This window comes from Schistocerca serialis, chromosome 3 (genome assembly GCF_023864345.2).
Source record: "Schistocerca serialis cubense isolate TAMUIC-IGC-003099 chromosome 3, iqSchSeri2.2, whole genome shotgun sequence".
In the NCBI taxonomy this organism is placed as follows: domain Eukaryota; kingdom Metazoa; phylum Arthropoda; class Insecta; order Orthoptera; family Acrididae; genus Schistocerca; species Schistocerca serialis.
In genome coordinates this window covers 747,529,473-747,542,822 of record NC_064640.1, presented here as the reverse complement: position 1 = coordinate 747,542,822, position 13,350 = coordinate 747,529,473, and the positions used below count along the sequence as shown (strand labels likewise).

At 41.5% G+C, this 13,350-nt stretch overlaps 1 protein-coding gene across 1 annotated transcript in view; it reads left to right on the top strand.

Annotated features, from left to right (window-relative positions):
- LOC126471195 (uncharacterized) overlaps nucleotides 1-13,350 on the top strand; it is a 231,030-nt gene that overhangs the window by 135,670 nt on the left and 82,010 nt on the right. Inside the window, exon 8 of the mRNA XM_050099308.1 lies at nucleotides 3,950-4,078. Within this exon, the coding sequence (XP_049955265.1) occupies nucleotides 3,950-4,078 (129 nt within the window). The remainder of the gene's footprint in view (nucleotides 1-3,949; nucleotides 4,079-13,350) is intronic.

Below are 13,350 nucleotides of genomic sequence, written 5' to 3'. Positions count from 1 at the left end.
GATTTAATGGTAATTTGGGCCAGCGGGTAGCCCGTCAAAAACTGAACACAGGTAAAGCATGAAAACAGGAAGAAGTTTACTGAACTGTGAAAATAGAAGCAGTGAACTGTCCAAGCTCAAGATATGTAGCATCGAACGATGTTGGACTGTCACGGTGTTGGACTGTAACGCAGGAGATCCGTGTTTGAATCTTCCTCGTGCCTCATTTTATTTTTTAATTTTTTGTTCACAAGATTATGAACTTTCCGTCACTGACGTTTCTGTTCTTCTTCTGCAGACTTGGCAGTTGTCATACTATACATTGGTAAGAATATATTACCGTCGCAGGTAAATGTGGTGAATAGTGAGAGCAGGCGAAATGCCGCATAGATCTCTCATAGAAATGAAAACAACAAATAAACGGGTGTGAACTATGTTACAAAGAAAGGAATTCAAGATGCAAAACTTCCGATACGGAACGCAAGAGTCGTAACATGTGGTACTTATGTAGGACAAATAGGAGGTACATAAATTTGGAGGTCCCTTCCTTACAGCTCGCTGTTGCAAACGGACGTTACACCGCGAAACAGACACAAATTTGAATACACTGAACAGACACGTCAGTGACCGGACGGAAATAATATAATGGGAAAAAATGGAGCACAAGAAAGATTTGAACACGGACCTCCCCTTTCGCAGTGCTACAACGTGACCACACAACCACAACCCCGTAGCTGTTAAGGGTGCACGGTGTTGCACATCTTGAGCTTGGACCGTTCACTGTTTCGATTTTGCTTCCTTTTTCACAGTTCAGTACACTTTCTTCCTGTTTTCATGCTTGATCTGTGTTCAGTTTTTGATGGACTATCCGCTGGGCCATGTTACTACTAAGTCTAAGGGGGTTGCGATACGGATTTTTCCTTGTGAGTAGAAAATTACACGCTTAGGAAGCTCTTCGTTAATTGAAGTTTCTGGATCCGGCTCTTATCTACTAGATGAATTTTGTTATAAAATAGTCCTGAGAACCACGGTCCGCACGAATACTTGATTTCGGCCGCATGCTGCTCTCGGGCCGCAATTTGACGACCACTAGTACAGAGCATCGTGCCTGAGGACAAGGAACTTGTTCATCCGGTGATCCCAAAGAGCCCGACGGTACAAGCACAGTCATGAGATGTATACGACTTTCGATGTTGGAAGAGGTTTGCGAGAAGTTTTTCAGATATAGGAGGTGCATTCAAGTTCTAAGGCCTCCGATTTTTTTTCTAATTAACTACTCACCCGAAATCGATGAAACTGGCGTCACTTCTCTACGTAATCGCCCTGCAGACGTACACATTTTTCACAACGCTGACGCCATGATTCCATGGAGCGGCGAAGGCTTCTTTAGGAGTCTGTTTTGACCACTGGAAAATCGCTGAGGCAATAGCAGCACGGCTGGTGAATGTGCGGCAACAGAGAGTGTCTTTCATTGTTGGAAAAAGCCAAAAGTCACTAGGAGCCAGATCAGGTGAGTAGGGAGCATGAGGAATCACTTCAAAGTTGTTATCACGAAGAAACTGTTGCGTAACGTTAGCTCGATGTGCGGGTGCGTTGTCTTGGTGAAACAGCACACGCGCAGCCCTTCCCGGACGTTTTTGTTGCAGTACAGGAAGGAATTTGTTCTTCAAAACATTTTCGTAGGATGCACCTGTTACCATAGTGCCCTTTGGAACGCAATGAGTAAGGATTACGCCCTCGCTGTCCCAGAACATGGACACCAACATTTTTTCAGCACTGGCGGTTACCCGAAATTTTTTTGGTGGCGATGAATCTGTGTGCTTCCATTGAGCTGACTGGCGCTTTGTTTCTGGATTGAAAAATGGCATCCACGTCTCATCCATTGTCACAACCGACGAAAAGAAAGTCCCATTCATGCTGTCGTTGCATGCCAACATTGCTTGGCAACATGCCACACAGGCAGCCATGTGGTCGTCCGTCAGCATTCGTGGCACCCACCTGGATGACACTTTTCGCATTTTCAGGTCGTCATGCAGGATTGTGTGCACAGAACCCACAGAAATGCCAACTCTGGAGGCGATCTGTTCAACAGTCATTCGGCGATCCCCCAAAACAATTCTCTCCACTTCTCGATCATGTCGTCAGACCGGCTTGTGCGAGCCCGAGGTTGTTTTGGTTTGTTGTCACATGGTGTTCTGCCTTCATTAAACTGTCACACCCACAAACGCACTTTCGACACATCCATAACTCCATCACTACATGTCTCCTTCAACTGTCGATGAATTTCAATTGGTTTCACACCACGCAAATTCAGAAAACGAATGATTGCATGCTGTTCAAGTAAGGAAAACGTCGCCATTTAAAGTATTTAAAACAGTTCTCATTCTCGCCACTGGCAGTAAAATTCTATCTGCCGTACGGTGGTGCCATCTCTGGGACGTATTGACAATGAACGCGGCCTCATTTTAAAACAATGGGCATGTTTCTATCTCTTTCCAGTCCGGAGAAAAAAAATCGGAGGCCTTAGAACTTGAATGCAACTCGTAGTTCTGCTGAATGGTTTTGGTGCGAATCTGCACTTGAGAAACAATATAATTAAGCCGCAGTCACTAGTGCATAATCAATTCTTTTCTCCAAGGCTTGCCAAAGTACTGAAATGTGCTTGATACAAATAGGGATATTTAGAGGATCACCAGCGACAATTTGAAATCCTGCTGTATTTTGTTTTATATTGTTTTCTCTGTCGTGTATATTATCTGAGGAAATTTTATGTGCATGGTGTAAGAAAACATTATCATAATTGTAATGATTTCGCATCATAATAGTGAGTTACTTATTAGTTTCAATTAACAAAATACACGTATGTGAAATGTTGTTGTTGTGGTCTTCAGTCCTGAGACTGGTTTGATGCAGCTCTCCATGCTACTCTATCATGTGCAATCTTCTTCATCTCCCAGTACCTACTGCAACCTACATCCTTCTGAATCTGCTTAGTGTATTCATCTCTTGTTCTCCCTCTACGATTTTTACCCTCCACGCTGCCCTCCAATGCTAAATTTGTGATCCCTTGATGCCTCAAAACATGTCCTACCAACCGATCCCTTCTTCTAGTCAAATGAAATGGTAAACAAAAAATTAATGTAAAACGTAAAATAATAATTTAAAACTTAATAGAAATATAAGTAAATAAATAACTAGACTAATAATGAATGCTTAGATAATTTAATTAGGTCTGCTGAAAATACTCTCCCCGCACATTGTGTACAGCTTATTTTCCGAAACAAGCTTTATTACACATGGATGGTTGTAAATTGAAATTTTATGTTGTAACAAAAGTTTTCATTTTTCAAGTTTAATTAGTGGTGATGGCGTATTTTACAAAATTTCAGATTATTACAAAACTTGATTATACAGTTTTCAAGAACGTTAATTACGTATCAGGTTTTATATGAGAAACATTTTTTATGTATGATGGTTCTGGAGATATTCCTTCCAAACCTAATTTACGAAGTTATCTTTTGGGGAATGTTTTACACCTGCAAAATGAAACGGTGCAGACAAAAGTACGTATTGCATTATTTTGCCCCCTCTACACACCCGCCAAGTTTTATGGAGATGGTTTATTGAGTGTTGGGAATGTCCCTTGTGAGTAGCTCTGCCCGTCGGTGCGAGCCCCACCCAACAAGTACGGCGCTGCTTCTGGAGACTCAGCGGAACGCGACGTGAAGGTAGGTTTCCCGCAGAGCGACTGTTGCGATTATCGTTCAACGTGCAACGATAATCGTAGAGCACTGTTGCTTTGCATTTCTTATGGAGCTGTGTTGCTTCGAGCGTCTGCCGACACAGTCGTTAACGACGATCGTACGTCTCGCATAGTCGTACGGTAGAAGCCTGACTGTAGTCGTCAGTCGCTTTTGATTTCTGTTGTGAAAGGCCACGTGCATGATGGCTCCTCCGTTTTCTGACGCAGATGATAAAAGTCTTGTCGAGAAAATGGCGAATCATCCGTCACTGTGCCAGTTGTCAAATGTGTCCTATAGAGATGAAAGGGTCAAGGACAATACGTGGGCTGAGATTGCCAGTGAAACTGCAAAAACAAGTAAGTTTGTCTTTTTTATCTAAATACCAGTATTTAGCCTTAGTAATTACTTTATAATCTGCAATGTAAAATTTATTGACGAAAATGCACCACATAATGAACAAAGTTTCAATACATCCAGCAACATAATATTACGTAATGTTCCGCAGTTCGTGTGTATAGTTGGAAAAATAGTAATAATAATAATAAGACAATTTTAAAACGTTAGTGTTACATATTTTTCGTAACTGAGATCAATGGAGCAAGGTTTTTGATATTGCAGTACTACAAGGATGAAAATAACAGTACCGCAATTAATTTCTGTCGGTTTTGTTAACTTGTTGATGTTGGCAGCCCAGCTTCCCATCGGTGAAGGAAATACGCAGCAAATGCATCTCTGCCTCGTGATGACTGGGTGTTGTGTGGATGTCCTTAGGTTAGTTAGGTTTAAGTGGTTCTAAGTTCTAGGGGACTGATGACCATAGCTGTTAAGTCCCATAGTGCTCAGAGCCATTTTTTGAAATGCATCTCTTACTTCCAAGTCGTTCAACAGTAGCATACCCACGACCACTTGCCAAACTAATCATATTGTCTGTGGGTGAATTTTGCGAAGGATCTGGCTCACGAACAGAAGATCCAGTTTTTACTGTATAGGTATCCCTCAGTATGTCGTTTAAGCATCAGGAAACTATTACAGTATCGTTGACAGTTTCGGCGAGTGAATTTATTTGGGGTATAGAAAATACGAAAAGCTTGCGCTAATAATCCAAACGCATTTTCAGAAGTTCGGCGAAGAAAGCACAATCTGTAATTAAATACAGCTTTAGAGTTGACTCTGATCGCACTTCCTCGCGAGTATGGTTTCAACCTGTTTTTGATGCAACGGAAAAGCATCATCACCGACGACGACGTCGAAGTTGGGTAGCTTGCTTGGGGCTGGAAGCAGCGCTCCATTATAGAATACTCTTCCCAGAGCAGATCGTTAGAAAATTCCTGCATCACCTTCATTTCCGTAGGATCCCACGTCGATGTAAATGAATTTACAATTTGCGTCGATGACAGCCAGAAGCACTATTGACAAAAACGCTTTGTAGTTATGAGAAAGAGAGCAGGTATTTTTTTGGCATAGAATTGGAATATGTATCAATGGCTCCTGAACAGTTGGGGAAATCCCATTTCAACTCAAATTCTTTTGCTTTTCTTTTCAACTTTTCCTGAGTCAGTGGTGGCAGCATTAATGATACTAAAGCCTCATTGAGTGTTGCTAACGAGTGTTTTAGGAGTGTACTAATTTCACTTACACTTAATCGAAACTGAAATTATAGCGAATGGAAGGAGTCACCCGTTGCCAAATACATGGAAATAATAACGACCAAACCATCAATACTTATTAATTTACTATCGGTTATTACATTCTAAATTACTATTTTATGTTGGTTTATTTATTATAAATTTGTTTGTAGTTCATCAGTGCAAAAAACGCTGGAGAAACATAAAAGACACCTATGATAGAAAAAGAAGAAAGAACACCGGCCGAGAAAAGAAAAAAATGAGCTTTGGAGGAAATTATCATTTCTAACAACGTCTGAAGAACATCGTGGGTATGTAACCATTTTTCAGAATAAATAAATCGTAAAACTATTATGGATGACATTTATTGTATATTATTTCCTTTCAGGAGCTACACCATTCTCAAGCAGATTCGTGTGTGACAAGTGATGAGGAAATTTCACTGATGCAAACCTCAACAACGACGCCAACAACAATGCCAATTCCCTCTTCGTAATACAATAACAAGCCGAGAAAAAAGATCAAACGATAGAGAAAAAATTGCAGAAATTCTAGAAAAGAGGCAATCAGATTGAAATGAAATGATGAGCACATTTATTTTAGAAGAAAGAGATGATGTTGACCTCGGTTTTAAAAGTTTGGCCAGATCCGTAAAAAAATTAACAGCTGGTCTACAGCAACGAGCAAAAACTGAAACGTTACACGTAATAGCAAGGCTGGAAACTGAAATGATAGAGTCAATACAGCATGGTTCCTACTGCATTTCCAATAGCCAAAGCTTTTGCTGTAGTTCTTCAGCTACTGTTGCGCCTCAGTCATTATCGCCAAATTCTGAAGCAGGCTATTCAGATCAAAGCTCTTCACTAACAGAGCTAATTTCTTTCTCGCAACCTCATAGTCCTTTTGAACTTCGCAAAGTTTTGCCGTCGGAGGTGAAGCTTTTACATAAATTAATGGATGTAGAATTTTTTTCTCCCTACAGTTTGTACAACTTTATCTTTCAATAAATTTGTTCGATATACATTGCTTTTTATTGTCCTTGTTTTTACTGAACATGCTGTAACGTAACAGATTATTCCGAGCTGTTATTTCATGCAGTAAAGGTATGCGAGTTTAGAACAGTGGCTTGTGATGCAACCAGGAGTGAGATGTATTCTTTCTTTTTTTCACGCAGGCGCACCTGTCATGATATGATGCCCAGTCCTGGCTTAAAGAACGCTGCGTACAATCATACTCCGAATCAGTATTAAATTTTATACGATTAATTTCATACTTCGCACATTGTTTTTATTATTCATCAACGCTGTTTTTCACAGGCTAACAATAATATCTGCTATCACAGAGTGTATGTAACGGACTTCTCAACGCCTGTTGAGGTAGGTGAACTTCACTTTCTGCACAAAAATTCGTCAAGAACTAATAGAGCAAACTGAGTGGTGGAACAGGTGTAGGAGGAGCAAAGTAAGTAGAGAGGATTCGTTTCGGCGCATTGTGTAAGTTTGAAAATTCAGGACAAGAGAATTTCAGAGTGTAAATAACGGTAGCACTTACCTCAAGGTATAAGCAAATTTTTTTTCTGGTGCTACAGGGTACAGATTTCTGTGTTATGGATTCACTGTAGGTATTGTCTTTGATTAATTCTAGAACAAAGTCAAACTGCCCAACCGGAAGACGGAAAAATTCGGAGAACTTTCTGCTGTCCCCTCACAATGGGTGACGACCAATGTTTGATACACTCCCTCTTAATTTATCATTTTTGAGCTCAAACATACGGTGTATTTTGGCTCTTTTCATCGGATATATGTGGAAAAGTCGTTTCCATCTCATTATAAAAATGCATTTAAATAACACTCTTTTACGCTTACTGAACTTTAAGCTCATTTTATCAACTTTCGCTAGAAAGATGACTGCGAATAGAAACACGACACTAGCGAAAAATCAAGTCGCAGACGTTCCGAGTAAATTGGTAACTGACGATTATCGTTCAACGGTTAATCGTTCAACAACAATCGTTAAACAATTGTGATAGTGACACCGAGGAACACGTAGCGTAAGTACGCGAGGCAACTTAACGTGGAGAGACCGTGCACTGCAGTGTGTTCGACGTCAAACGGACAAACAGAAATAGTCAGGATGGCTTGCCGTAAAGGAACGGCGGCAACTGTCGTGGCTAATTCAAATGATAATGCCGAAGAGAAAACTGCAACAATTAGAGGAGCGGTGAATATACGGGGTGATTAGTTCTTAACGCAACAGCCTGGCGGGAATTTTTTTGCCCTGACGACAGCCAGCCGGCGGGGGCTCTGGTGGGGAGTATATTTCCCCTCCATTCCGGGGCCTTTGCGCAGGCAGCACTTGGCGACCCAATACAGTATACCGAGTGAAAGTTTTTCAAGTGAAATGGCGAAATACGAGTATTCTATTCGCCAAGATTCGTAGTGCGTACAGAATCGATGCGGCAGCATAGAGATTACTTCAAGAGGAATTTCCTGATGTCCATGTTACTAATCGGAGTGCGATTCATTGAGTGATAAATAAATTTCATGAAACAGGAAGTGTTCTTGATAGGAAACATAGACAACCGCGTACACTACTCACAAAAGAAACTCTGGATAACATTGTGCATGCTCTGGAATGGTCTTCTGGAAAACCATTTTGACGTCTTTCACAGCAGATGGGTATTTCCTATGGCACTGTTCAAACAGCTACGTAGTTACTGCCGTATAAAGTAACTGCAGTGCAAGAACTTAAACCGGGTGTGCATGCCAAAAGGTTGCAGTTTTGTGAATGGATTTTGAACAGAGTGCATGACAGAGAAATAGGCCCTCGCATAACTTTCTTTTCGGACGAATCATGGTTTCACCTAAGGGAATACGTTAATTTACAAAATAACCATTATTGGACTGAAAGCTGAAAAGCCTACCATAGTACAGGAGGCACCCCAGCGTGATCAAAAATAAGAGTGTATTGTGCTGTTAGTGGTGAGATAATAATAGGCCCAATTTTTTTCCAAGAAACAATTAACTGTGAGAAATATGTGGAAAACACTTTGCGGGCATTTTTGGCCAAATAACTGAGAGAGAACGTGCTTTCATGACATGTTTCAAAATAGAGTTATCACTAACAACATACGGCCTGCGATTTTTATCTGTTGGGGAGGGGGTCATTAAGAGAGAACTTGTACAGATCCAATCCATCCAGTTTGTATGAACTTAAAATTAGCGTTCGTTAAGAAATTGCTGCCATTTCATACAGAAACCCAGAGAGTATAATAAGCAATTTCCTAAGAAGGTTTCAGAAATATTTGAACAACGAAGGGAAGCAGTTTCAGCATCTCCTTGCTTAATATGTGTGAGTAATTTAAACTTTTAAATGGTTTACGTTATGTATGTTAGAGATAACGTAGGCGACAAACCATACTGTATTTTCTGTCACCCGCGCCGTTAGCACAGCAGCCGGCTTTGCCGGCCGCCTGCACGCCGCGAAAACAGCTGCGTTAACGATTGATCACCCTATACAACAACGGTACGAAGACGTGATAGTATTCATTGAAAATTAATTTTCTGGGCAAAAAATGGCACAGGCAAGACCAAGGGAATTAAAAGTGGAATTACATGAGAAAATAACCACAATGGGCTACAAGATAAGTATTATTAAGTGGCGCTTGGGAAAGGAGAGAGAGAGAGAATTCACTAAAAAGCAGACAAAACATTATACGCAAGTGCAGCGCTGACGATGGCGCCTAGAAGAGATGCAACTAAAACCGCTCCAGTGTTGAAATCGCAGCAATGCAAGCAGTGCAGCGAAATACTTCGTTCATTAAGTCGAGGGCAAATTAAGAGGCAAAGGTGGTGCAATAAAAACTGAAGACCTTAATAAACCCCACCAGAGAGAGAATTTTTGCAAACATCAAACAAACGACGATTAACAATGTAGTCATCCTGGAAGCTACTACACACAGTGACACGGAAAAGATAATGAACAACCCAACAGGAAGGTGCAAGAGACTCTGATATGTGAACAACCTAAGAAAAAGAGACCTGTAATGATACTTCACGACATCCCAGAGTACCCAGATGCAAAGGCACTAAAAAACATAATATACGAACAGAACCCTGAAGATGAAGTGTTCGAGGAAAACTTCGAAAGCAGCTTCATAGTACGATTCAGGACAAGACTAATCAGAGCAAAAGTGGTCCGTCAAGTTACTGAAATGAGCCCTGAGGTCAGAACAGTTCTCATGAAGCGGAAAAAAGTATGTGTTGCATTTCGTTCAGTTTCATTTGAAAAATGCCTATTAGTGAGGCGGTGTGCGCAATGCCGAGACTGGTCATCTGGCAAAACATTGTGATAAACAAATAGAAATTTACGGACACGGTAAGGAAGAAAGCCATATCAGAAAAGATTGCAAAAAAGCAAACAAACAGTAGTGTGTGTGGCATGTAAATATGGGGGTAAAAAGTGCACGGGAAACGTCTCAAACCCTTCTAACAAGGCACCTTTTAAGAACGGATCACGCATAGGCGTCTCAAAACCATTACGGGCCGTCTATGTAAAGAACATAAATCACCATCAAGGAGGAGGGACGCCGAAAGACCGAGGAACTTCTGCCAAAAAGCGAGCAGTATGTACCATGCAAAGGGCCTGGGATACAGACCAAAGCAGAGCTTGATGCACCAACGAAAAAGCAGGAAAGAAGTTCGAAACTTCAGAACTACCTGGTGTAACAGAGAAGCAAGATCAAAGGCGGAAGTAAGAGTGACATACGATAAAGGCTAACAGGATTTGGTGACATATAGTGGGCAGTTGTCTGTAGAATGCGATAGCATACAACCCAATGAAAATACTGCGCTGCATACAAAAGTAAAGGAAGATTTTACAGTGGAAGATATGAATGTACAACAGAAACAGTACTAGATTAACTAGTCAGTTCGCACAGGAAACAAACACCTACTACAGAGAAGTAGACAATAGAACACATACCGGAAGATATCCGCGACAGATTTATGAAAGCATAGACAACGTGATGTAACTCAATAGGCTGGAAGAGCCGATCACGCTTACTTCGGCGTAAGGACATCTGGTAAGGAATATGTGCCCAATGGAGAGTATATTACCACAAGTAGAAAATCTGGACAATTTATTGCAACAAGTTTCTTTCAGACGAAATGAATTATTTTCTTTAGCATTTTGTGATGACGTCCGGTCGTACTAAGGGGAATAACAGACGAGATTGGACGGATTGTCTAATACATAGGGTGTTTCAAAAATACTCTCGCAAACGTTGAGGACAGGTTACTTACTGCAAGAAAAGAAAAAAAGCTCATATATACATATGTCCGAAAATCCTTCGTTCTCGAGTTGTTAATCAAAGTTGACGTTCAACGGTTTTCCGGGAACAACCCATCAACTTCACTTATCTGTGCACCCGTTCGACGCATTGTATCCTAGATCGTGTTGTGTTGCAAGGGAGACTTGTTTCCATTCGGCATTTGTCTGTCTTCAACGTGTCCATAATGTACATGTGCTACAGGTTGTACATTAACTAAAAGGTGTTCCGTTCAATCACGGCAGACTGTTCATTTTGCGGGCAGCCATACATGATTTTTATGTATGGCCGCACGAATGGTGTTGGACATGGGGCTGCACGGCTGTATGAGACGGCGTTTCCAGACCGAAGAATGCCGTGACATCCAATCTTTGGTGCTGCGTATCGTCGTGTTGCCGAGACAGGATCTGTAGCACCACAGTCTATTGATCGAGGAAGATCGTGTGCTGCTCGGGCGCCTGACCAGGAAGAGCACGTTCTAAGAGCTGTCAAAGAAGAGCCAGGTATCAGTGCAAGAGAAGGGACCCCTGGTATGTGATACATTGGCAAGTTCAGCATGGAGGTATTTCACGAGCAGCTCATGTATACGTATCACCTTCAACTTGTAGAGAGCCTTACGCCTGCTGGTCACCCACCACTGGAGAACCTTTGCCGATGGTTTGTTGCACAAACTGACAATCCGTTGTTTGTTTCGACAGTTTTGTTTACAGACGGGGCAAAGTTTGGCGGAGGTGGAATAACAAATTTTCCACAACCAGCACATTTGTGCCGATCTTAATCCTCATGCTACAGTACAAACTAGACAACAGCATCAATTTAATCTTAATGTGTGGGCTAGAATTGCAGGTGGCACTCTGGTAATGGTGTACGTTTTCCCAGCGCGTTTACAGGTACTGTCTACAGGTAATTTATTGAGAACACCCTCCAGGACCTGTTAGAAGATGTGCCCCTGCAAATAAGAAGAAGCATGTGGTTTATGCATGATGGAGCTCCAGCACATTTCAGTCTCAGAGTTCGAGATGCTCTGGCTGTATATCTACCATGACATATGGATAGGAAGAAGAGGACCAGTTCCATGGCCTGCACGTTCCCCCTACCATAATTCTTTGGATTATTGTCTCTAGGGGGATCTTAAACAACTGGTCTATCCAGCAGACCATCCGGATGTAGAAACTCTTCGTCGACGTGTCATGGAAAACTGGGAGATCATTCGAAACCATCAGGAAATAATTGAATGAGTGCGACAGTCCATGATTCAACGAGTGCGTGCGTGTTTAGAAGCAAGAGGAGGACACTTCGAGCATTTATTATGAGTTTAAGTGTGAATAAGCTCCGATTACTTAAAATATAAACTTCTATTAATAACTCGTAAACTAAGGATTTTCGGACATATTTTTATATCGACTTTTTCTTTGTTTTGGAGTAAGGAACCTGTCCCCAAAGTTTGTAAAAATATTTTTGAACATCCATCATTCCTAATGGAAATAAAAATAGGATAGCTTAATGCCATTCGAAGTGTCGGCATATTACACTAAGCTAGAAAAGTGGCAGAATAGTTGAAGATTGTTGTATTGTGTCTCCAAGAACGGTATTTTGAGACGGGAAATGTCCTCACTATACCAATAACAGTTCAAATAGTCACCCAAGGGCAACGTACTCTGGCAGCGATAATAGGGTTTAATAAAGCCATTGCAGTGACAACAATGTCACAGTTTTGTACGTAATCCGTGTGGAAATGTTAACCGGAAAGGATAGTTGCATCCTGTTTTTCATATATTTTCAATTTACTGAAGACGTCGACGAGTATCTGGTAAGGCTAAAAGGTTTTAGTCACTCAGGACGAAGTAAGCCTCTTGTGTATTCCAGCGATGCAAATGCGAAGTCAGTGTTGTGGTATAGCCGCCTGACTGATGACTGTGGAAGGCAGCTAGAAGAAGCCATTATGAAACTCAGCCTACAGGTATTGAATGCACCTCGCAATTCGCCAGCTTACGAAGGAAGGGTCAGGGCAACGTCAAATACACAAAATCACACGTCACTCGAGAAAATCTGGCGGCAGCGCGACGTGCGAAAGGCTGGAAGACTGAGAGTGGAAAAAACATCGAGTGATCACAGTAGCGTACCCTGTGACATCACCTGTAGGGAAATCGAAGACACCATATGAAATGTGCGCATAAAGCCAATATACAACATCAAGGAAGCCGACTGCGAAGAACTGAAGAGGGTGCGTCAGTGTCTGAGTAGTCTATTACTGCGTGATGATGTAGAAGCTACAGCGCAAGAACTGACAGTGGCAGCACGTACAGCAATGAGGGTATCGATACCTATCGAGAGAGGCCTTCTAGAGGAGTGCCTTGCATCTGGACCGTGGCGCAGCAGAAATTAAGATGTGGAACAACTAGTGCCGAAAAGCTATACCAGAGTAGCATGAACCAAGAAGAAAGAATCCGACAGCTGTATGGATACTGATATGTTAAACAGTGTTTTAAGGGAGAGTACCATAAAACAAAAATGGAATCACGGAAACAATTCCTGGGGATTACCTTAGAAACCGATGCCTGGGCAATACCATAAAAAACTGTCTGCAAGGAAATACTGTCCCCAACAGTGTTAAAAAAAATGATAGGACGGTAGCAGAAATTTTTTTTAACATTCATCCTCCCTGCTAGTGGAA